General features: G+C 47.6%; 3 protein-coding genes across 3 annotated transcripts; 1 reads left to right on the top strand and 2 right to left on the bottom strand.

The window, feature by feature from the left end:
- Positions 1-3,110: 3,110 nt before the first annotated feature.
- On the bottom strand, positions 3,111-4,260 carry LOC128407399 (14-3-3 protein gamma-like). Its single transcript, XM_053375724.1, has one exon. The coding sequence runs from the start codon at positions 4,131-4,133 to the stop codon at positions 3,390-3,392; it is 744 nt and encodes a 247-aa protein (XP_053231699.1). The 5' UTR covers positions 4,134-4,260; the 3' UTR covers positions 3,111-3,389.
- A 1,873-nt stretch (positions 4,261-6,133) lies between these two features.
- DCXR (dicarbonyl and L-xylulose reductase) lies at positions 6,134-10,382 on the top strand. Its single transcript, XM_053375726.1, has 8 exons — positions 6,134-6,259; positions 6,350-6,447; positions 7,254-7,408; positions 7,875-7,917; positions 8,429-8,528; positions 8,729-8,793; positions 9,306-9,423; positions 10,041-10,382. Exons 1-8 carry the CDS (start codon positions 6,211-6,213, stop codon positions 10,142-10,144), a joined length of 732 nt encoding a protein of 243 aa, XP_053231701.1. The 5' UTR covers positions 6,134-6,210; the 3' UTR covers positions 10,145-10,382.
- Positions 10,383-10,420: 38 nt separating this feature from the next.
- RAC3 (Rac family small GTPase 3) lies at positions 10,421-18,099 on the bottom strand. The gene is made up of 6 exons (XM_053375731.1): positions 17,952-18,099; positions 14,386-14,457; positions 12,687-12,804; positions 12,051-12,113; positions 11,587-11,746; positions 10,421-11,351 (listed from the first exon to the last, which is right to left on the bottom strand). Exons 1-6 carry the CDS (start codon positions 17,984-17,986, stop codon positions 11,221-11,223), a joined length of 579 nt encoding a protein of 192 aa, XP_053231706.1. The 5' UTR covers positions 17,987-18,099; the 3' UTR covers positions 10,421-11,220.
- Positions 18,100-23,089: the final 4,990 nt, after the last annotated feature.

Raw genomic sequence — 23,089 nt, 5'->3', positions numbered from 1 at the left:
CTGTGAATGTTTAATATTCTCTGCAATCAGTCTTCAGCTAGCATAGAATAAACTACAAACTTATACAGCGGTACCTCAGGTTACATATGCTTCAGGTTACAGACTCCGCTAACCCAGAAATAATGCTTCAGGTTAAGAACTTTGCTTCAGGATGAGAAAAGAAATCGTGCTCCGGCGGCACAGCGGCAGCCGGAGGCCCCATTAGCTAAAGTGGTGCTTCAGGTTAAGAACAGTTTCAGGTTAAGTACGGACCTCCTGAATGAATTAAGTACTTAACCTGAGGTACCACTGTACCATACTGGCATGGTATAACCCTGCTTGTAAATACTGTCGCAGCATTCGCCAAAAAGTTAAAAGGGGGTTGCATTTTGGGAAAAGGTGAAGGAACCCTGTGTGTGCAGCCCTGAGATGCAATAAGTAATAACTGAAATGTTGACAAACTATCAGTTTATCAGGCCTCTCAAAGAATCTATCCCACCTTTGCAACCATAAGAAAATGAAGGTACCACACATCCATTTAAGGAACTCATACTACTTTAATAGTCATGAAGACAGTTTGTTAAGGGCCCCTTACCGACTCTCAGCATCCTTAACAAACAACAGCAACAATTTATTTCTTATACCCTGGCCCATCTGACTGGGTTGACTCTGCCATTCTGGAATGGGCTTATAATTGCCTCATATTTGCCTTTCCTCATTGTTCATACTGCTTGTATCACAATAGAAATAAATATGCAACTCTCTCAAAAAAAATTGGCAATGGGGCGATACTCAACTAAATTGTGTTTGGCATGGACCACCCACAGTACGATTAATAGGACTGTGCACTGGATTTGTCCTGAGACCTGAATCTCTAGTGCAAACTGAACTATTCAAAGGAATCTGGGCCTCATTTGAGTTCGATTGAGACAGCCCCAGATCTCTGTAGGTTGGATTAAGTGGCCCAGTGTCATCCAGGACTGTTGGGATGGGGGTGGGGCATCAGGCAGGAAGGAGAGGCAGTCTTGAGGAAGAAGGAGAAACCGCAAAAAGGAGGAACCTACTGGGTGGCTCAATCTTCATGGTGGAACAAGGTGCTCTCCTGCCAGGCCTGTCCTCCTTCCTGCTTCCTGAAGCAGATCCTGTGTGGAGCTGGTCACTGCTCTTTTGCAAACAGCTTCCCTGCAAACAAGCTTCCTTTGTGTGCAGGGAAGCTGCTTAAGCAGCACCGCCTACTTCAAAGCCGCCTGCTCAGGGTTTTTTTAAAAAAAAAACCTTAATAACCCAATCCTACCTCCTGAATTGCTTTGGGGGTGGAACTAGGGCAAGGTGAGTGGCCCCTGAGACAGTCAATTCAATCCAGGGGCCACAGGGTTGATTATTCAGAGACCTAATTATTAACATTGGATCTCACCCTATAGAAATAATGCAAATTATTTTTATGCATATTTGCATACTTATTTCTGAATTTGGTTTCCTTGACACCTAATTTCCCATAGAGCAGGTGTTCTGTGGTGCTCTGTGGATGCTGGACTCCAGCTGCCATCATCCTCAGCTAGTATGGCTAATGGGCAGGGATAGTGGAAGTTGTAGTCCAACCCCATCTAGAGGGCACCATGGTGGCTGTCCCTGCTATAGAGTATACCTGCTTATTGTCTGTGCAGAGCACTGGCGAGAAGTGAAGTGCTTGGAGTGTTGAATTGTTTGTGCATGATTAGACTGCTGCAGCCTCTGCTGCTATTTCTGAATGCAGGAACATTCCCAGTGAAATCTCCCCCCCCACCCCACCCAGAAATAAATATTTTATTGTAAACCACCCTGTGATCCAGTAAAGAAGGGTGGTATAGAAATTTAATAAATGATAATGAGAAATAGCAATTTTTAGAAGTGTGTTATTTTTTTATTCTCAATCGTGAAAAACCTTGGAACACCCAACTGCCTCTCTACACAGCACTGAAGGAGCACTGAACCCAGAATAGCTCAGTTGTTGGAGCACGAGACTCTTAATTTCAGGGTTATGGGTTTGAGACCCACTCTGGGCAAAAGATTCCTACATTGCAAGGGGTTGGGTTAGGTGACCCTTGTGGTCCTTTCCAACTCTAGGATTCTAATAGCTTTTTATAAACACCACAGCTCTTAAAGTTTTAGTAGAGTAAAATGAGGAGTCGAGTCTGCAACTAGCTGTGATGTCTGAGCGTCAGCAAAGGCTTAAAGATGGTTTTGAGGCACAGGAGAATAAACTCAAGCCTTGCGGTGCATAAGGTGGTGGTGTCAGTTTTCCAGACTTAATTGGGGCCTTAAGATCTTCTGCTTTGTTCACATGTACTTCTTTTTGTACAAGTGTCAATTTGTCAATTTAGCCATGCTCAATTTGCTTATGTACGAGTTTTCGCTTTGAGCAAATGATGTTGGCACTTACTGGTTTAGCAACTACCACATTTCTTTTCTAGAAAATGAATCTAAAAAATAAAGTCTTTCACTGACTCTCCTTTCCTTCTGAGTTGCTGTACCATGTTTTTGAATGGTATTCAGGACTTAGTTAATATACCGGTACATGCATCCTCATAATGGGTCCCTGCTGAAAACATGCATTTAATACATTTTCCCTATCTAAAATGCAATATTAGAATAAACCTACATGCTGATTATCTAAGAGATTGTAAGCATTTTGAAACCTTTTTAATGTACGTCTAAGAACTTAGAATGGTTCACATTCCAGTGCTTAATTTTAATGGGGGAAATGTATGTTTAGAAACAACCAGTGCCTCTTGCTGTGACTCAGTCACCCTGACCATGTGATACCAGTATTAATCTAATGTCACAGGAATGGTTTTTTCAAACAGTTTGACAAAGGTGATTCAACTCTTAAGCTGTGCAAAAGTATTTTGCACAAAGTACAAAGTTACCATGGTTCCTTCCAGCATTAACTAAAGTCATAACAGTGTTTACCCATCTCTCTCTGTGTGTGTTTGTTTACCTATCTCTGAACATTCTCCACAGTAGATGTCTTAACACACTGAAAGATACCAGTCTGTTCTGCCAATTTCTTCTAGTTGTTGCCAGGAGTTTATCTGAAGCATGTATTTCATCTACTCTCAAGCGTGGAGTAGTAAATGGCACAGAGAAGAGGATCAGGGTGCGATGGCAAGATTTAATTTTTTTGTTAGTCCCTAGCATTACATAATATCCTGTAAGATTTAAACCTTTACAGCAGTACAGCCAAAGTGCATTAGGGATGGGCTATTATTTCCAGCAGGGACACCTGCATTTACATGAGTCATCTATGGAATGGGTCTGGTACCTGGCAAATGTAATACAAAGGCTAAGGGAGTCTGTATTGTTGCTGCTCCTCATTGGATTCTATGGTTCATTTCACTGTGGTTAAAATGCCAGTTTCAGGACTCCAGTTATTAGCTTTCAAGCTCTCCCCCGTTGCTCTCCTCCTGCTGTGGTTGGGTACCAGTCCACTGCACAATGTTGTCCCTCAGGTGCTGCATGATGACTGTGGATTCCTTGTAATACTCTAGGCTGAGAGTCTCCAGTCCAGCGATTGCCTTATCGAACGCAGCCTTGGCCAGTTTGGTTGCCTGCTGAGGGTTGTTGAGAACCTCATAATAAAGGATGGAGTAATTCAGAGCCACAGCCAAAGCCAACGGATGAGTAGGTTCCAAATGCCACTGACTGATTTCCTGAGCCTCCCCATAAACTTTCTGCGCAGATTTCACAAGCGTCTCCTTGACATCGGGCAGGGCCACCTCAGCTAAGAAGCGGTAGTTGTCCCCTTTCATCTTCAGGTAAAACGCCCGGCTTTCATAATCCGTGTCACTGCAGTGCTTCAGCAGTACGTGGTCTAAGAGGCTGAGGATCTCCCAACACTCTGCTTCCAGCTCCTTCTTTATGGTCTCGCGGTAAGCTTGTGCTTGTTCCTTCTGCTTTCCCACCCCTTGCTCCACGGAGTGCTTTAGCCGTCGCCAAGAAGAGCACCGCTCCTGTGTTAGGAGCTTGTAGGCCTCAGAAAGCAGGGTCTTCTCCTCGTGGGTTAGTGGGTCTTTCCCTTCCATCACAAGCTGCCTCATGGCAGTGGCCATGTCCTTGTACCTGCCACATTGTTCTGCTAGCTGTGCTGCCTGCACCAGCTGCTTGCGGCTCAACATTGACAGGGAGAGGCCAGCAGTCGCAGACTGGCCTGAATGGGCCAGGGGGAGATTCTAGCTGTGTGGCAGGCAGCAAGTGATGTCACAGGGACAGGAATGTTCTGGAATGTTCCGAAGCAGCCAATTTTATTTCCACAAAAAGCTGGGTGGTAGGGAACAGGAATCCTGCCGCCTTTCGAGTAGGAAATTATGTCAAGTGGCAGGCTTCAAGTAGCCTGTCATCTGTTGTGTTTGGAAATGTGGTGTGGTGTTCCAACGCAAGTGTTACAGAATCAAAACACAGACGATCAGAATCAAAAAGTGTCATGGCGCAATTGCACGAAATGTGGGTTAGTAAAGATAATGCCAGCCTTGTTACTAAGGCCTCGAAAGTTACTGGGGCCCTTTTTACAAATAAGAATTAGGCTGGTGAAGAATAGCAGGCTAGCAGCACAGCTGGCAGGCAAAGGAGAAACATTGTCACCAGTCTGCTGTGTTTGTGGAGGCTGCAGAGGCAGCTTCACTTCCTCCCCATCCAAGCTAATTTCCACACTGACAATGGAGCCCATTACTCCCCGTCCTCCAAGTATGGAAGCTGAGTCACTTGACAAAGGTGAAACAACGCTCTGTCCCTCCTCACCTATGTGGAATTCCTGGTCACCAGTGGTGACCAAGGAGGGCTTTATCAGTTGCACCCACCCTGCTTACAGAATTTGTTCCTTATGGAGGCTCACCTGGGCCCTACATTGATGCATGTGTTTACTTATGTTGTGAACCCCCTCTAAGATCCATGGGTGCTGGGCTGTATAGATATTTAATGAAGGTAATACTTCTTTATTATTAAGTTTAAATTAAACGATATTGTGTTATAGTGTGCACCCCCCTGATATGTTTTATGATATGGTGCTGCAGAATACTTGCTTCATATAATTAAATAAAAATATTCCCCTAGGCTTTTTAACCTGATATTTCACTGCTGTTTGTTTATTTTACTGTTTTATTTATTTATTTGTATGAACTACCTTGGACATGCATAAAGATAAATACTGAATGCACAATGATTCAGAATCCAGCAAATACGATATCCAGTAGCTTGTTTTCAGTCCTGTGATGATGATCTGGGTTCACGGAGCAGGTCAGAGCTGAGAACTGTCTTTTTTATTTTTAAGAGGGGGTGTCCAGTAACAATGGGATTATGGAAGTGTAAGAATGGACCATTAAATTACTGGAGACCAGAGACGTTTACCTGAATGTTGCCAGTAAGAATCACCCATGATCAGTGTCCCTCAAGGCCAGTTTATTTTATTTAAGATCATTTATGAAGATGGGTAAAAGCGCAAAGGGGCCAGCGTGCAAATGAATGGAATATACCACACTCAGTTAAACTTGGGTTTTTCTTTCTTTCTTTCTTCTAGGCACTTGCTTGAGGCGAGGCAATTTAGCAATGTGAGGATTAACAACACCCAGTGGGCAACACTAAAGGGCTGCCATAAACCGCTTTCCTTCTCAGCCCTCCCGACCTGCAATATGAGGTTGATAGTAATAATATTAAAAAATGAATTACATTGACAGACACGTGTGACATCCTCTCCGGTCCCGCCTCACCCCGCCTGCAAAATGGGGTAAAAATGAAAACAAAACACCGTGGACAATATCTGTGCAGGGCAATTTTTAAGATGTTGCCAGAAAACGTTGCAAATTGAAAGAAAAAGAATGACCGGGACTGGGGAGAAGGTCCCCATCCCCAGGGGAGAGGGAAGTCTTCGCATTCGCCATTGCCTCTTAGAGAACAGCAGCTACAAAATTCAGAGGGGAAACATGGCGTCAGAAGTAACGGAGCAGACCCATCCTTAGACAAAGGAAAGGCTAGTCTGCTGCTGTTTACCTCTGTGTGGGCGGAGTAAACCTGAGACGGCAGAAAAAGGAGCCCCGTTTTCAAGCGGGAGGGAAGGGGCGGTTCCGGGGCGAGCTGTGATTGGCAGGGTCCGAGAGGGGCGGTCCCGGTCTTGCCCCGCCTCCCTCTTTGCACGCCCCGCGCTCTGATCTTCGCCCCGAGGCGGGGACTCCGGACTCCAGACTTTCTGCGCCACGGAGGGAGATGGAGGGCTTCTCGGGACGCCGGGCTCTGGTGACGGGGGCGGGCAAAGGTACCGGCCAGGGGTCTCCGGCCTGAAAGTAGCGGCCCTCGCGCACCCTCTCCGGCCATTTAAGAGGCATTTCCTTACTCCTTTTTGCAGGGATCGGCCGGGCTGTGGCGGTGGCGCTGAGCCGTGCCGGGGCCCAGGTGGTCGCGCTGAGCCGGACCCAGGCGGATCTCGACCACCTGCAAAAGGAGGTAGTCCTTCTTCAATGCCTCTTTCAGAAAAGCTCGTGTAGGGTCGTCAAGCTTCTGAGAGGGCTCTTACTGGCTGGGGTTGCCCACACTCATGCTCCCACTTACCGACCAGCTGATCCCTGATCCTATATAGTTAGCTGTTCTTCATGGAGACCCGGTGCTGAGAAAAGCTTCACTTGCTGAATTTCTTATCACTACCTACACTATTCAGGGTGTAGGAGCATTACTGAGAAACAATGTGATAGCTGGGGGGCGGGGGCGGTGATTATCTGCCTGCACAGTTTTGTCTTCCATGCAATCCTTGTGATATTTTCACCTGTGGCACCATTTGTGTGATTATTATTAATGTATGGTACAAAATGTGAAATGCACATTCCAGCTTGTGTAGATCTTACATAGAATCTTACGAGTTGGAAAGGAGCACAAAGATCATAATTCTAAGCCAACCCCAGTAATGCAGGAATCTTTCGCCCAACCTGGGTCTCAAACCCACGACACTGAGATTAAGAGTCTCATGCTTTCTACCAACTGAACTATCTCTCATCCAAGATGTTACATTCTCATATGAGATGCAGACGATGTCACACACACTTGTGTAAAAGTGCCCCTAATGATACAGAATTAATTTCAGGGTGAAGATAGGATCTGACAACCCTAGTCTTGAACCATCAACCACATACGTCTTCAGCCTATTCTGTGTGTCTGTATGTTTGTTGGAAGAACAGGAACTGGGGCACCAGCAGACCCAGATTCTCTTCTGCCCCACTAGCTTAACCCTGATCTCTATCTGTTTTCTCTGTTCCTAGTGCCCTGACATCCAGACGCTATGCATAGACTTAGGAGACTGGGAGGCCACAGAGGCAGCACTGAGCACAGTGGGGGATATTGACCTGTTGGTGAATAATGCTGCTGTAGCACTGCTGCAACCATTCCTACAGGTGACCAAGGAGGCCTTTGACAGGTAATCCCAGACCTGGGGCTACAGGCAGGTTCCTTTGTTGGTATCTGGTGGTTAGGGGAAGAGATGCCTAATTTCACATTGCAAGCTGTCATACAATTATGTGCCTTGCAGATTCTCACTCTGAGCCCTTGAGGCTTTCTGCATCCAATCCTGAAAGATGTGCAATAAAACCTTTATCCTAGGTTGATGTTTTCATTTTAATCTGTCCCAGTTTGCCAAATAAAAGAGCTGGCTCACTGAGGCGCCAACCACAACTCTTCCTGCCACTGGAGAGAGGGGTGGAGAGGCTAGTTTTATTTTATCTGCTTGGTTATTGTCAAGGCAGATCCGTTGCTAAAATAGGGGGGCGGTGCTCTGTTTGCAGGTTACAAATGTTGTCCCTGCATATTTTGGTCCCTAGCAGTAACCTCAAGGCATTGCTGTCTGCTTTGCTTTGCATATTTAATATGACTTTGCTTTTATGTAGGTCTTTCAATGTCAACCTTCGGGCCGCACTGCACGTCTCCCAGGTGAGAAGTCTGCGCGGTGTTGGGAGGGCAATGCTCACTTCTGAGCAGCCAAGCAAAAGGCTCAGAGGCTGGGCTAGTATTCTGGCCTCCCGCAGGAATCCTAGCTCAATCCTATGCATGTTCACTCTGAAGTAAACACTCACAAATAAACGATGGGATTTACTCCCCAAGTAAGTGCATAGGACCACAGCCTTAAGGTGGTAAACATGTAGAGCAGACATCCCCAAACTCGGCCCTCCAGATGTTTTGGGACTGCAAGTCCCATCATCCCTGACCACTGGCCCTGTTAGCTAGGGATGATGGGAGTTGTAGTCCCAAAACATCTGGGGATGCCTGATGTAGAACTTTGACCATGCTGTCGCATGCTCATTCAGGGCTGAGGTACATTAGAACTTCTCCATGTAACTGCTCCTCTGTGCTCAAGGCTTGTCTTTAGTTACAATGGTGATAGTGCACATTAAACCCCAAGCTACAATGTCCTCACCCCTTTATCGGGTGCCATGCGTTTCAGATTGTTGCTCGGAAACTAATTGCCAGGGGAGCGCCGGGTGCAATTGTGAATGTCTCAAGCCAGGCATCTCATCGGGCTCTGACCGATCATACGGTTTACTGTGAGTAAAACTACAAGGTTTTTGCTGCTGTCCTTCCTGCTAAACACAGGTGGAATCTGCAAGCAGTGACTGCAGTGACAACGTTGCCTCAAGCCATGCTTGTTCAAGATGGCCATGGATGAGAGCATGAGGGGCAGGATTGGGGTGTGGGGAGGAGTAGGCAGCAACCCAGGACACTAAATTCTCTTGTTGTGTTGAAGGTTCCACCAAGAGTGCCTTGGATATGCTGACAAAGACAATGGCTCTGGAGCTGGGTCCCCACAAGGTAAGAACTGAACCTTGATGAATTATTATAAGAATGTGAACGTGGAAAGGGCCATGCGAAACCTTTCTCAATCAGAGCAGAGTAAAAAGAGACTAATAATGGTTGAATCAGGATATATGCCTCTGGCAGTGTTGAGAAACCTGTGCCCCCCCCCCAATGTTGTCAGACTATAATTTCCATCAGTCTCAGTCAACATGCCCACATGGGCAGGGATGATGGGAATTGTAGTCCAAGAACATCTGGGAAGGCCACTTGGTTCACCATCCCTGATGTAGGCCAAAGAGGAAAACTCAGCTGGATCCTGCCCTGGAGGTAATCAGGTTGAATAAGTCAGAGTCACGTATATTCCTACATGCCAGTTGGAACAGAAAATCTCTGTCTCTGGAGCCTGTTTATGGACAAGAATGGTTATAAAAGAGGGGGAAGATCTGAAAGCCCCAGCAGGTGTCCTGCTGGCATGAACGGGCTAAGCCTGCATTCATTATCTACTTTCCTGTCCTTGCTTTTTCAAGATTCGGGTGAACAGTGTGAACCCCACGGTGGTCATGACGGACATGGGCCGCCTCAACTGGACTGATCCCCAGAAAGCTGGACCTATGATTAGCCGCATCCCATTGGGGAAGTTTGCAGGTAACTTGAAGCATCAGTTTCCCACGAGGAGCGCAAGTGGGGGCCTCTGTAGCTTTGGAAACCTAGTAGAAAAGAGAGGAGCATGGCAGCCTCCTCTGAGTAACATGGAACAGTTGAGATTGTCTCTGACTTCCCCCAAAATACCCTGCTTCCACTGGCCTAAAGGGATTGTGTCTCAAAATGAAGGAGGATTACTTACCATTTAAGATCATGGCAAATGGGCATCCCTCCCGGGACAGGCAAAACTGCTATTTCCCCTTTTCCTGATAGACAGGTAGCTAGTCAGTACGTGCAGTAGTCAGGAGAGTGCAGTTCTCACACAGGGGCTATACTACCCCTGTCCTGTATGGATTTGCTCGAAAAGCACACAATCCGTTGAAAACTGCCTTGGGAGAAATCACATGCAGGAGTCCTATCACATGTATAACTGGTTGACAGACTCCAGTTAGTATCTGCCAGAGAGAACAGTCTTGGGACGGGGCTACAGTACATGTGGAAGTGCAAGGATGGGGAAGACCTTGTTAGGAGTGTGAGGCATTTCATGCACCTCTGAAAGCCCAAGGGGATTCCGTGGACTTGATAGCCTAGAGCTGCCTGTGGTCTATCTATCATTACAGAGGTGGACGATGTGGTGAACAGCATCCTCTTCCTGCTGAGCAACCAAAGCAACATGACGACAGGTGCCATGCTGCCAGTTGACGGGGGATTCCTTGCCTGCTAAAATACAGCGTTTGCTTCCGTCTTCCCTGTGTGATTTTTTTCCCCTACTGAGTCATCCGGAACAGACTGAGACATGGAATGAAATTCTGTGGAACATGGATGGGGAACTTGCCGCAACTCTAGATCTTCATGGGCCCCAGCTCCCATCAGCCTGGCCAATAACCAGGGATGACGGAAGTTGTGGCCACCGAGAGAGAGACCAAGTGGGAGGTCCCATTAGTGGATGCATGCAGAAAGTGAGAGCTTCTGCCGCTGACCCTGAACAAATCACACTTCCTTACTTATGGAGAAATGTTTATTGTATAAAATAAGAGGTGTTCAGCTCATCACTCTACACGATGATTAAAAACTGGACCCGTCTCCATCCCAACCCCTCCAAAGCTCTCCCTGCTCCATCCCCCAGTCCATCCCACCTGACAAAAGGAAGGGGTTGGCCATAACCCTTTCCACCTGCATCATCTTTAATCTTACAGAAAGGTTCCTGCCATCTGGCCCTGTCCTGCTCAGGCCAGACAAGGTAAAGAGGCCTTCCTCCAACTCTCCATCTTTGGGAGAGCTGATGGTCTGTAAAACCAGCTGAGGAGCAGCACACAGGCTGATATCCTGAAAGGCAAAGGCAGCTTGGGGTGGCACAGAGCTGCACTGATCATTTAGCTTTGCTAGTGTCTCGTGCAAATAAAGCACTATAAAGGCTGCTTCTTCAACCTGTGTCCCGTTTGTCTTTCCCTGCCCCAGCTGGGGTTTGTTACCTGCTCCTGCCACAATGCTCTAGCACCAATAGAAGTAGTAATAAAGGGCTGGTCTTTCCATTCACGCATTACCCCCCCTGGCATGGAGACACGGGGAGCATGCACCTCCCACCGCTCCGCCCTGGGGGTGGGACAGCATTGAGCTCCTCCTCCTCCCATGCGGCCCTTTTACATCGACACAGACGTTAAATCAAAGAGACATTTAAAAAACACTGACTTCGTACATGATGAAGGGCCCCGCCTCTCCCATTGCGGGAACACCCAGCGAACGCTTCCTCCTGGCACATACAAGGAGGAGACACCCATAACATGCTGAACTCAGACGCCCTTAGAACACGGTGCACTTCTTGCCAGGCTTCTTCACGGGGGGAGGACAGAGCACAGCACGGATGGCTTCATCAAAGACAGTCTTGAGGCCACGCTGTGTAAGGGCAGAACACTCTAGGTACTTGACTGAACCTGGAGGAATTCAGGAGACAACATGACTTAGGGAGAGTTGTGATTTCTCTGCTTCCCCCTCAGATCCTTAAACCTTGATTATAAAATACTTTTTTCGGGGGGAAGCAAGGTTCTAGTGCACGTGATAGACAAAAAGATGGGAAAGCACAGAAGCTAACACTTCTAATTGTTGGGAGAATGCTGTTTCCCCCTCAGTTCACCATTGCTTCCTGTAGCCCCCGCTTCCAAGACTCACCAATTTCCCTGGCCATAGCTAGACCCTGAGGGTAGGTAATGGGAGCCAGCTTCTTGTCACGCAGCCTCTCAATGGTGTCCTTGTCATCCCTCAGATCCAGCTTGGTGCCCACCAAAATGATTGGTGTGTTGGGGCAGTGATGTCGAACTTCTGGGTACCACTGAAAATGAGAAGCAAGGGAGTGAATATCCTTGACGGCAGAAGTTACTGTGCGCTAGAAGCAAAATGGTATCCAAGGATAGGTGGCCCTTCCTGGCTCTTTGCTTTGCCAAAGATGCCTGGGAGAGGCCTTTAGGAAAATATCCTGATTCTACTTCACTGACTTTTAATCCTGTCCTTGAGGCATCACTCATGTGCTTGGGCAGCAAGATGAAAGGCACCCTCTGCCAATCTGTGGCTAGGCTGCTACGAACAGGCCTACCTCTTGGTAGTCACTTCCACATTCTTAAGAGAAAGCCTCTTACCTTGGCTCGGACGTTTTCAAAGGAAGCTGGGCTCACCAGTGAGAAGCAGATCAGGAAAACATCCTGCAAGGATACAAGCAGGATAGATGACAAGGGTGGGATGTAACTTCTGATGAAATAACAGGAGTAGCAAATGCATCTCGTGCATCTGCAAGCTCTTTGTGTCCCAATACTGTCCTCTCCCAAAATACCAGATTTCACGAAAAGGATGTTTAATATTGGCTTAATTTTTTATTGAACTGACTGAAGATTTCCCTCATGGTCATGTAATTCAAACTTGTTTGTTGCAGAAAGAACATGGAATGCATTTGTGCATAGTTTACAAGAGTACAGTGGTACCTCGGGTTACATACGCTTCAGGTTACAGACTCCGCTAACCCAGAAATATTACCCCGGGTTAAGAACTTTGCTTCAGGATGAGAACAAAAATCGTGCAGCGGCGGTGCAGCGGCCCCATTAGCTAAAGTGGTCCTTCAGGTTAAGAACAGTTTCAGGTTAAGAACGAACCTCCAGAACGAATTAAGTACGTAACTAGAGGTACCACTGTACCGCCTAGTCTGGTAGACGTAGAGGGGTCTTTCTCTAACAGGAGATATAATCCGACTCCACTTGTGGAGGGGCAGCCTCATCACTTACCGTCTGTGGGTAGGAAAGAGGCCTTAGCCTGTCATAGTCTTCTTGTCCTGCTGTATCCCACAGTCCCAGGTTTACTGGCTTCCCATCTACCATGACGTTGGCAGAATAATTATCAAACCTGGAGGGGGAAATGTTCCATCAGCAACAGAGAATCACTCTCTATTCCAGGGGTCAGCAAACTTTTCCAGCAAGGGGCCAGTCCACTGTCCCTCAGACCTGGTGGGGGGCCAGACTATATTGGGGGGGGGAATGAAGAAATTCCTATGCCCCACAAATAACCCAAAGATGCATTTTAAATAAAAACACACATTCTACTAATGTAAAAACACACTGATTCCCGGACCGTGTGCAGGCCGGATTTAGAAGGCAATTGGGCCAGATCCGGCCCCTGGGCCTTAGTTTGCCTACCCATGCTCTACTCCATCATCACAGGTCACACCCTCCGTATCACAGTGCGATCCTATACATATCCACTCCCACTGAGCAATTTGGATTACTCCCAAGTAGGTGGGTTTCCGATTGCAACCTTAATTCCATGCTAGATTAATTGTGCTGGAATACTTCCCACTAACTACTTCGCTCTTCTAAAGCAGTAACTATTCACTACACATTTTAGGGCATCCCCTCAATCACATTGCTTTATTTCTTCCTCCACCACACTTAAATCACATCTGTTGTCTAACCTAATGGTGCCTGAAAAGTAGTAGCACAGTCTCTTCTTCTACCTCCCTACCCCTGCCCCTGGCTGTCTTTATTAAAAATATTATTTTCCTCCCATAACGTTTGTTCTTTTTGTTTTTATATAGTGAAATAGCTCTGCTTTGTAATGTTAAACCCCATTAATTTAAAAAGCCCTCAGGAGAAACAGGCACTGATAATGAGAGGCATTTAGGAGGGGCGATTAACATCAGCAGCCCCACTGTGAAAGCTGTCTTAGGACAACCTGCAAGCAGGACACTTTTCAGTGATGTCAGAAGGGCCATTTGCTGAATGGGGAAATAAGAAAGATCACAGCCATAGTGGTGGGCATTCCAGGATTATATATTAAGTGATCTGTTGAACTTCCCTTTTAATTCTTCTTCCAGCTGAGAGCAGAAAAGCAATGCCTCAGGAATGTTAAAGCGTGCTAGAGCAGAAGTAACCTGAGTTAATTTGTATATTACATTTCAGTAAGTTACTCAACAGGCAACCTGTACAGAGGTGGAGAATAAGTTTAACACCAACCCTTTCTCTGTTACTTTCCAAGCGAAAGAATGGTAGAAGCATGTAAATGATATGACTCTAGTGAACATTTCCCATAGTGCTATTATTCTTAAGCACAATCCTTAAGGGATACTATAGCCATCACAACCAGGGCTATTTTACCCAACAAAATTCCACATAAGAAAAGCAGGCATATAGATCGTCTGTGATTTTTTTGCTATGTGTGGACACACACTGGAAAACAATGGCTAATTACAGCTTCCCTGCAGATGTGCCTACAGCAAAATACTTCTTTTTATTTTTAAAGTCATTTGTGTTTAACTTTATCCGGTTTAGTAGACTATTGCTCAATTTGTTCCACTTCAAGTGTCCCTAGGAGTCCCAGTTCTTTCAATACCCAGAGTATCAGCATCCCAGTGTGGGACTTCTACAAACCACCATATTATCTTCGCATGCATGTTATCCCACAACTATGTAGTAGAACCTTTATACTCACACAGTGGGGATGTATTCTCCGGGGAAGGCATTTGTCGTGTAGCTGATCAACAGACAGGTCTTCCCCACAGCCCTGAAGAAACGAAAGCAGAGCCGTACAGCATAGACACAACAGGATGGCACGGAGTGGGGCTGAGAGGGGGGAAATGGGGTGCATTTCCCCAATTCTCAGCCACTGGATCAGATCTAGATTTTTGTATAGGTGATCTAGCCTTAACACACCCAAACTTCTTCCTTCAGTGACATTGTTCTATGGGGCAGGAAACACACCTTATACAGCAGGGGTACCCAATGTTCTACACTCATCAGCCCCAGCCAGCTTGGCCATAATCAAGATAACTGGAGTTGTAGTCTGGTAACAACTGGAAAGCTATCCTTCCCTTATAGTGAGATTCTTCACACACTACTAATCTGGGCTCATAATAACCTAAAAAAACACCCCTCATTGTTGAGACTAACAGGGTGCAATTGGGTTAAAAAGTGAAAACACAATTAATAGCCAAGGATTTTAAGTTCCAACAGGAAAAATGGTGTTCAACGATCCTGCATTTAAGCTTGCTTTTTGCATACCAAGGATCTCTCAATGGCCCAGCCAGCAAGCACAAAAGCCAAAGGGACAAATTTTCACCCATATGATCTCATGTACATGAGAATACATGTGAAAACCATTTGGTAGGAAACAAATGTATTGCTCTCTACTGTCCTTTCTGTGCAACACACATTAAAAAAAAAAGATGCTTGTGATATAATGTCTGTGGACTGATTCTGTTAAGATCAGCACCAGCATTGTCTAATGGCAAGCCATTGCATAGGGAGAGGTCACGCACCTTGTACCCAGTCACAGCATTCCCTTCCCATGTGCTGGAAATTTCATTTGCATGCTCGCACTTCTGATTCTTAGCCATTTCCCCATCTCACTGGGTATGGTTTAAAGCAGGCAGTGTTGTGTGTGTGTTTTTTGTCTTCAGGAGGTACTCAAGAGCACACAGTACTGGCACCTTTTGTTGTTGTTGTTGTGGCACTTACTGTAAGAACTTCATGCTGAGTACCAGGACCTATTTTTCTAGGGGGCGGGGAAGCATTGAAAGCAGGAATTGCCAACATCTGCAAACAGGGAGATTATTTTAACTTTTCTTTGAGTAAAGGTCTGAACAGATTGGGTGAGAGGTGCAGTTTGACCATGTTAGAATTATGCACTGTAACATTTTAATTTATCTTTGTAAGCATGCAGGAAGAGTCTTCTCATATCAGTGGAGCAATGAGGCACATAAATGGAGATACCCCAAATCAATGGTGGCAGGGAAGTTGGATCACCCAATGCCTTGCGATAAATATCATGTGGCATTTACAGAATGCTTTTTGAGCATTCAAAGTGATTCATGTGCATCGCCTAAATAATACTAAGAACCCACTGTAAGGTAGGTCAGTGCTATTGGAAGGGGAAGCCAGGGAACCTGAAGCTGAGAGATTGGGGTGGTGGGAGATTGATGTGCTAGGGCAACAATGAGGTGGGGAGGGGAGAAAGAGAGTCAGAAGAGGGCAGACAACTGCCACAAAAATAGCTGACTGTGTTTGAACCAGATCCTCTGTGCTGCAGGGCCAGCCACAGAGTTCACCGCTAAAGTGATGTCTGAACTAGGGGCTCCTGACTTCACACTGCCATTTATCACATCTGTATTGCACCCTTCTTCTAAGGAGCTAAGGGAGCATACCTGATATCACCTCCTCTTTCTCAACCCTATGGGGTAGGATAGGCTGAGACTCTGTGATTTGCCCAACCCGCCCCCAGCAGGGCTTTGAACCCAGGTTTCTGTGTTCCATGACCAACATGCCTTCTAAAGCACACTACATGCTGAAGCCCTGGCACCAATGGCGTAGCGTGGGTTGTCAGCACCCGGGGCAAGGCAAGTAATTTGCGCCCCCTAACCCGTGGATTTGCGCCCCTAACCCTAACCCCCAGATGTTGCGCCCGGTGCGGCCGGCCCCCCTGCACCCCCCACGCTACGCCACTGCCTGGCACCAGGTAAAGGTAAAGGTAAAGGGACCCCTGACCATTAGGTCCAGTCGTGGCTGACTCTGGGGTTGCATGGCTCATCTCGCTTTATTGGCCGAGGGAGCTGGCATACAGCTTCCAGGTCATGTGGCCAGCATGACTAAGCCGCTTCTGGCAAACCAGAGCAGCACACAGAAACGCCGTTTACCTTCCTGCCGGAGCGGTACCTATTTATCTGCTTGCACTTTGACGTGCTTTCGAACTACTAGGTTGGCAGGAGCAGGGACCGAGCAACAGGAGCTCACCCCGTTGCGGGGATTCGAACCACCAACCTTCTGATCGGCAAGTCCTGGGCTCTGTGGTTTAACCCACAGCGCCCCCTGCGTCCCTACCACCAGGACAGTTCCCTAAATCCCTGAATCCATCTACCAACATAGTTATTTGAGCACAATACTGTATTCCTTTGCTGGCCCGAACATTTGAGGTGGCTGGTAACCATCCTTGGGATTTACCCTGCACCAGGGCTTATTGCTGTCAGCTTGCCAAGCTATCTTCACACATCCTCCTGGCTGGTGGCACTTAAACCTGCAAGCTGGGGAATCACAGCATTTGAAACAGCCATGGCTCTGTGCGTGTGTGAGAGAGAATGGCACTCGATCAAGACTGGGCATTTGCCCATCTCTGCCAATCTGCAGGGCGGTCATATCATTTTAGGATTCAAAGAAGGAAACACACCTTATCTCAGCCCGCCTCGCTGAATTGGTGTCAGAGCCCTATCACAATAAAAGCAGCCGCCCCGCTCCTCGATCCAGCTGTGTGTATGTGCGCGGGAGAGGCGGGGAGGCGTTGTGCCAAAGGGAAGGCGAAGGGCTTTCATAAAGGCTCCCACCAAACCACATGGCGATGCTAAGTGCGGAAACCCGGAGGACGAACAGAGGGGCAGATCAGAAGCGTGGGGTGGGTGGAAGCCTTCCCTGGAGACCCTAGGAGCCAACTCCTAGGGGGCCGAGGTCCCTTCGCCCCCGCCCCCATAAAATATTTGATGGGGCTCCCCCCCCCAAGTTGACGAGTGTTGCCATTCAAATGGTATGCGTGCGCCTTGTCTTGTGATTGAATACGTGGGGTGGGGCTTACCTGCCCCCCCAATATTTTTATTCAAGTTGGCACCCCTGCTGGAGACTGCAGCAGAAAGGGGGGGCGGCAGCACAGAAGAATGGGGGGCAGCTATGATCAGGGGCAAAGGCTAGCAAGGCAATGGGGGGGTTCGCAGGGCAACAATAGATGCGTGTGTAAGGGGGCGCGCGCGCAGGCATAGGAAAGCAGGCGCCTCCCCAAGAGGCAGCTAGATGGGCGTGTGCTCAGGTCCCCTCTGCTGGTGGAAACCCACCCCCCTCTTCCCCCAGACCCCCCCTCTCCCTTCCAGTGCACCATCCTCTTCCTCTCCGCGAGGCGTCGGCGTTCATTATCCCCCCGCTAGCCCAGAGCCCCACCCTTGAGGTCCCCTGCCGCCTGGGCCGAGCGCCAGCCTCGCCCATCCGCGCCCCCCGACGGCGATGCCTTCCGGCGGCGCTCACCCGTCTCCCACGACCACACACTTGATGGCCTGCATCTAGCTCCGGCAGCGAGACGGGCTGCGATGGCGGCGGCGGCGGCGGGCGCCGGGCTCCGTGTGCCTCGTCTTCTTTGGCGATGGATGCCGCCCGCAGCCGCAGTGAACGAGAGAGAGGGAGGGAGGGAGGAGAGGGAGCGAGCCAGAGAGAGAGAGAGAGAGAGAGAGAGAGAGAGAGACCCGGGCGGGGCCAGGGGAGGAGGAGGCAGCAGCGTGGGAGTCCTGTGGCCCCTCCCTGCCACCCCTGGACTCGCGTCGGCGGAGCCGTGTGGAAGAAAGCGGGGCAGAGCAGAGGCACCTTGCAGGAGATGCCCAGATCTTAGGACCCAGCAGGCGCCTAGGGAGCAACCCGCGGTAGCTTAGCAACTGACTGGTGCACTGCCTGGTGGCGCCTGGGACAGCAGCAGCCAGCACCGTCGGCGACGGGGGGGGGGAGTTGGTCAGAATCGGGCCCTTTGCAGTCACAGAATCCTAGAACCGGGGAGTTGGAAGGGGGTCCCCGAGGGTCGTCTAGTCCAACCCCCTGCAATGCAGGAATCAGGGCTACAGAACCCCTCCAATCCACCTCTGTTTAGAAACTTCCAGCGAAGGAGAGCCCGGTGCCTGCAAAGGCAGCCTCTTCTAGTCTAATAGTTATTTGTTGCCTGCATTTATGCCCTGCCTTTTTTGCCAAGGTGCTCCAGATCCTGGAAGAACAGGAGTGGAGCCCCGGCTGGGTCACAGCAAGGGTTCGTTCTGGCCTCCCAGTGGCCAGTCAGGCACCCATAAGTAGCCCCATAGCAGGGCATGGCCTCAACAGCATTGGCCCCACTTGTGTTCGAGTGGCAGACTACCACCACCTCCAACATAGGTGTAGCCAGGGTTTATGGTCTTTTTGGGGGGGCGGGGGAGAACATCAGTTAGTTAAGTATTTTTTATTAATTTACTTGATTTGCCCCCTGTCCCCTTTGGCTACTCCCATGACTTCCAATACATGTTATCCTCACAAGAAGCATGCGAAGTAGGTGAGGCTGAGAAAGTGTGGCCCAAGGTCACCCCATGAGAACTTAATGGCTGAATGGAAATTCGAACCCTGGGTTCTCTGGCCCTAACTCCAAGAGGTGGGCAAATATGTGAGGGTGGATGACCATCTGTCATAGATGCTTTAGCTGAGATTGCTGCTGATGGGAGCTGGATCCCAACATTACCTGGAGGACCAGAAGTGCCCTATCCCTGTGGGGAGTCAAACACTGCAACCACTACATTACCGTAGGGGGTTGGCACCTTTCTGCTGGCATGGCCACTGCACCTTTAAATGTCTACAGCAGTCTGATGCTGCTGTTTATCTTCTGAGTCAGATTGAAGTAATTGTTATGTGTGCACAGTATGGTTATTCTGTTGTAAACCACCCTGTGGCCGCATATAGAGAGTGATACTGACATTCCTTAATAAATAAGCATGCAGGCATTCCGCTACAACAGAAAGGGCTGTGGCTCAGATCTGCTTTGTGTGGAAGAGGTCCAAGATTCACTTGCTGGCATCCTCAGGGTAGGGCTGGGAATGTCTTCTGCCTGAAATCCTGGAGAGCTGCTTGCCTGCCAATGTTGGCAATACTGAGCTACAAGGCTGTGTCTTCATTGCTATTACAGTGGTACCTCAGGTTACAGACGCTTCAGGTTACAGACTCCGCTAACCCAGAAATAGAACCTCGGGTTAAGAACTTTGCTTCAGGATGAGAACAGAAATTGTGCGGTAGTGGCACGGTGGCCCTATTAGCGAAAGTGGTACCTCAGGTTAAGAACAGTTTCAGGTTAAGAACAGACCTCCGGAACAAATTAAGTTCTTAACCCGAGGTACCACTGTATAAGAGAATGAGGGAGGCATCCATGGTGAGTTCTGGCACCTCTTTTTCTAGAAAAATAGCACTGGATCATGTAGCCATTAGTGTCTTGAGGCTATGTGGCAGCCCTAGCCGTGCACTGCAAGTGTAACTCTGTGGCTATGGTCAGTAACTTGTTTTACAGAGCTACTTTGAGGGCATCCTGTCAAATGGGATGAAAGAGGTCAGGTTAGCCCTTATGCCCCATTACTGCAGCAACCAGCCTTTTAGTGCATCTCTGGAGTGGCAGAGGCGGGTCTGGAACTTCCAGTCGTTGGTTGCTCCTAAATTGTGACCTGGTGAGGAATTGTGATTTGAAGCCACAGAGCTCCATATGGCAGCTATATTAGGGGGTTGGTTAAAAGCCCTGATACATAAACTCAAATGAACAGCCTAGTGGAGGCAGCTTCCCAGGCATAAGTGCAGAAACGCCCAGCCAATTTCCTTGCCCTGGAGGCCAACTCAGGCAAGCACCCCAACTCAACACAAGGAACCATCTATGCAAATCGCCATCTTTCCACAAAGCTGCTGGAAACCCAGGTGCCTGAGAACAGGTAATTGACACCCAGTATGGTGCCATGGTTATAGTGCTGGACTAGGGGCTTGGAGACCAGGGTTCAAACCTCCACTCGGCCATGAAGCTCACTCACTGCTTGACCTTGGACCAGCCACTGTCTCTCAGTCTAGCCTACCTAACAGGATTATTGTGATGATAAAATGGAGAGGGGAAGAGCCATGTACACCACCTTGAGCTCCTTGGAGGAAATGTAATTATAACTCAGTTTCATCACCTCTCATGTGGGCACCTTTGCCATTATAAGAGAACAAGGGAAGCGTTCATGGTGAGTTCCGGCACCTCTTTTTCTAGAAAAATAGCACTGCGGGTGGCGCTGTGGGTTAAACCACAGAGCCTAGGACTTGGCGATCAGAAGGTTGACGGTTCGAATCCCCACGACGGGGTGAGCTCCCGTTGCTCGGTCCCTGCTCCTGCCAACCTAGCAGTTCGAAAGCATGTCAAAGTGCAAGTAGATAAATAAGTACTGCTCCTGCGGGAAGGTAAACGGCGTTTCCGTGCGCTGCTCTGGTTCGCCAGAAGCGGCTTAGTCATGCTGGCCTCATAACCCGGAAGCTGTGCTCCCTAGGCCAGTAAAGTGAGATGAGCGCTGCAACCCCAGAGTCGGCCACGACTGGACCTAATGGTCAGGGGTCCCTTTACCTTACCTTTATGTGTGTGTACATATAACGTTTTCTCTCAAACTCCACCCAAGAGAACTTATGAAATTATGGCATTCTCAGGGCCTGAGGGGGTGGAGTGGGGGAGCTGAATCGTGTCTTTAGGATTGAAAATAGATTTGCCAACCATAGTTGCTGCTTGCTGCATCCATGGGGGGCACATTTCTTCTGATCTTTGCTATATAACTTCCTATCAAAGTCATGGTCTAGCAGTCAAGAGCAAGTTCAGGAAACCAATGTAGTTCTCTGGATAGCAGCCAAGCTGTGACCTAAGAGATGCAAAGCTAATTTCAACCATGTGTCTCCAGGGGCACCATTTGGGAGGGGGGGTTGCCCCCTATAACTCTTAGACCATATGTGATTATATTTCCAGCCAATGTACTGGTTCTATACATGGAGTATTATAAGCAGTTGAAAGGCCTTTGTACCAGCTATGCCTGTTTATTTTGCATTATGTAGAAAACCCTTTGTTTTAATGCTGTTACTGTTTAATCTGTATGTTCTTTTCGTGCAGCCCTTGCTAGGGCAGTGAATAAATAAATGCAAAGGTATTTGTTAGAAAGTATCTTTGATTATTATTTTTTTTATCTTGTGCATGTTTAATCGCGTAGTGGCAACTTTTGTGTGCATTTAAAGTGTGACATGAGGCTCAAAGTCACTTTTAGTGTCATATATGACTACTCATCAGTTGCCACCCGCACATTACGGAAACCTCAAATGGCACTGAGATTTAGTAAAATAGCTGAAGATGGTTGCTGATTTGCTGCCCCTTTCGATTAGCTCCCCAAAATGCAGGACAAGCCTAAGAGGGAACAAATTTCTGCTTTCCCACAGAATCAGTCAGATCCCATTAAACACCCATGCAAGGATTTTATTATTTTTAAGTGTCTGCCTCATAAAACCTGACGCCTGGGGCACTGTTGATGTGTGCATGGGGGAAGGGATGTCCTTGCCATTGGGCAGAGGGTTGCAGGGCACTGATTACTCCAGACAGACATGAGCAAACAGCACTCAGGTTTCCTCCCAAACCATATAAACAAAGCTTTGAAAGAGCAAGAATAAACTAGGGTAGCTTTGTCCTTTTTCTCACCCCGCTGCCTTCGCAAACACTCTTCTCTAGCTGAGCTGTGTCCTTTCTGTCGCCAGCCATGTTGTTTTTCGTATAAGCAGGAGGACACAGTGTTAGTGAAGGCAGAAAAAGGGGCAGATGCTTGAAATCCCACCTCAGGCACATGCAATTCTCAAGCACTATTAAACCCACCACCAATAGATCATCCCTAAAACGGTAAGAAACTTGAAAAGCTACTGAAGATGTACAAAACTTTACAATTATATCCTCATAGAGTACATCGCCCACAAGGAAGCCACAGCCGTTGGCTAATAATATTCAGGGAAGTTTTTAATGTGTGATATTTTAGTGTATTTTTGGTTTCTATGGAAGCCGCCCAGAGTGGCTGGGGAAACCCAACCAGATGGGCGGGGTACAAATAATAAATTATTATTATTATTATTATTATTATTATTATTATTATTATTAGCCAAGAAAAACTAAGCAGGCCTTGACCTCTTAGAAGACCCTGTGTTAACAAGATTTAAGTTCAGGCCATCTTCATACAATGCGTTTCATATTTTAACAGGGGCTTGGAAGAGAAGAGATAAAATATTTCCTTTAGAAATCAGTTTTGGATTTCTGCCAGTTTTGGGGAAATGGGAAGTGTAAGAGATGAGTGGTATTGCTTCCCCATACAAATGGTGGCAACAATCTGAAAAGAAACAAAATTATTTCGGTACACAATTTGTATTATTGGAAGCTGCAAACACACACACCCTACTGTGAAGTTTGGTGAATATTCCAGACTATAGGAGGGGGATTTTGCCTCCTCCTCAAAACCCACTGAGCATTATTATTATTATTATTATTATTATTATTATTATTATTATTATTATTATTAAAATTTGTATACCATCCTTCACCTGAAGATCACAGGGTGGTTCATAATAGTATATAAATG

Source organism: Podarcis raffonei, chromosome 2 (assembly GCF_027172205.1).
Source record: "Podarcis raffonei isolate rPodRaf1 chromosome 2, rPodRaf1.pri, whole genome shotgun sequence".
NCBI classification, from domain to species: domain Eukaryota; kingdom Metazoa; phylum Chordata; class Lepidosauria; order Squamata; family Lacertidae; genus Podarcis; species Podarcis raffonei.
This window is presented reverse-complemented; position numbering and strand designations above follow the sequence as displayed.

What these genes read in the sequence shown, in the direction of transcription:
- RAC3 (XM_053375731.1), bottom strand. Translation starts at nt 17,986, where the DNA reads ATGCAGGCCATCAAGTGTGTGGTCGTGGGAGACGG. An exon ending in GGAGAATACATCCCCACTGT is followed by an intron (nt 12,805 to 14,385) that starts GTGAGTATAAAG and finishes TTCCCCCTCCAG; the next exon opens with GTTTGATAATTATTCTGCCA. An exon ending in CTCTTTCCTACCCACAGACG is followed by an intron (nt 12,114 to 12,686) that starts GTAAGTGATGAG and finishes GTATCCTTGCAG; the next exon opens with GATGTTTTCCTGATCTGCTT.
- LOC128407399 (XM_053375724.1), bottom strand. Translation starts at nt 4,133, where the DNA reads ATGTTGAGCCGCAAGCAGCTGGTGCAGGCAGCACAGCTAGCAGAACAA.
- DCXR (XM_053375726.1), top strand. Translation starts at nt 6,211, where the DNA reads ATGGAGGGCTTCTCGGGACGCCGGGCTCTGGTGACGGGGGCGGGCAAA. An exon ending in GGTGACGGGGGCGGGCAAAG is followed by an intron (nt 6,260 to 6,349) that starts GTACCGGCCAGG and finishes TCCTTTTTGCAG; the next exon opens with GGATCGGCCGGGCTGTGGCG. An exon ending in GACCGATCATACGGTTTACT is followed by an intron (nt 8,529 to 8,728) that starts GTGAGTAAAACT and finishes GTTGTGTTGAAG; the next exon opens with GTTCCACCAAGAGTGCCTTG.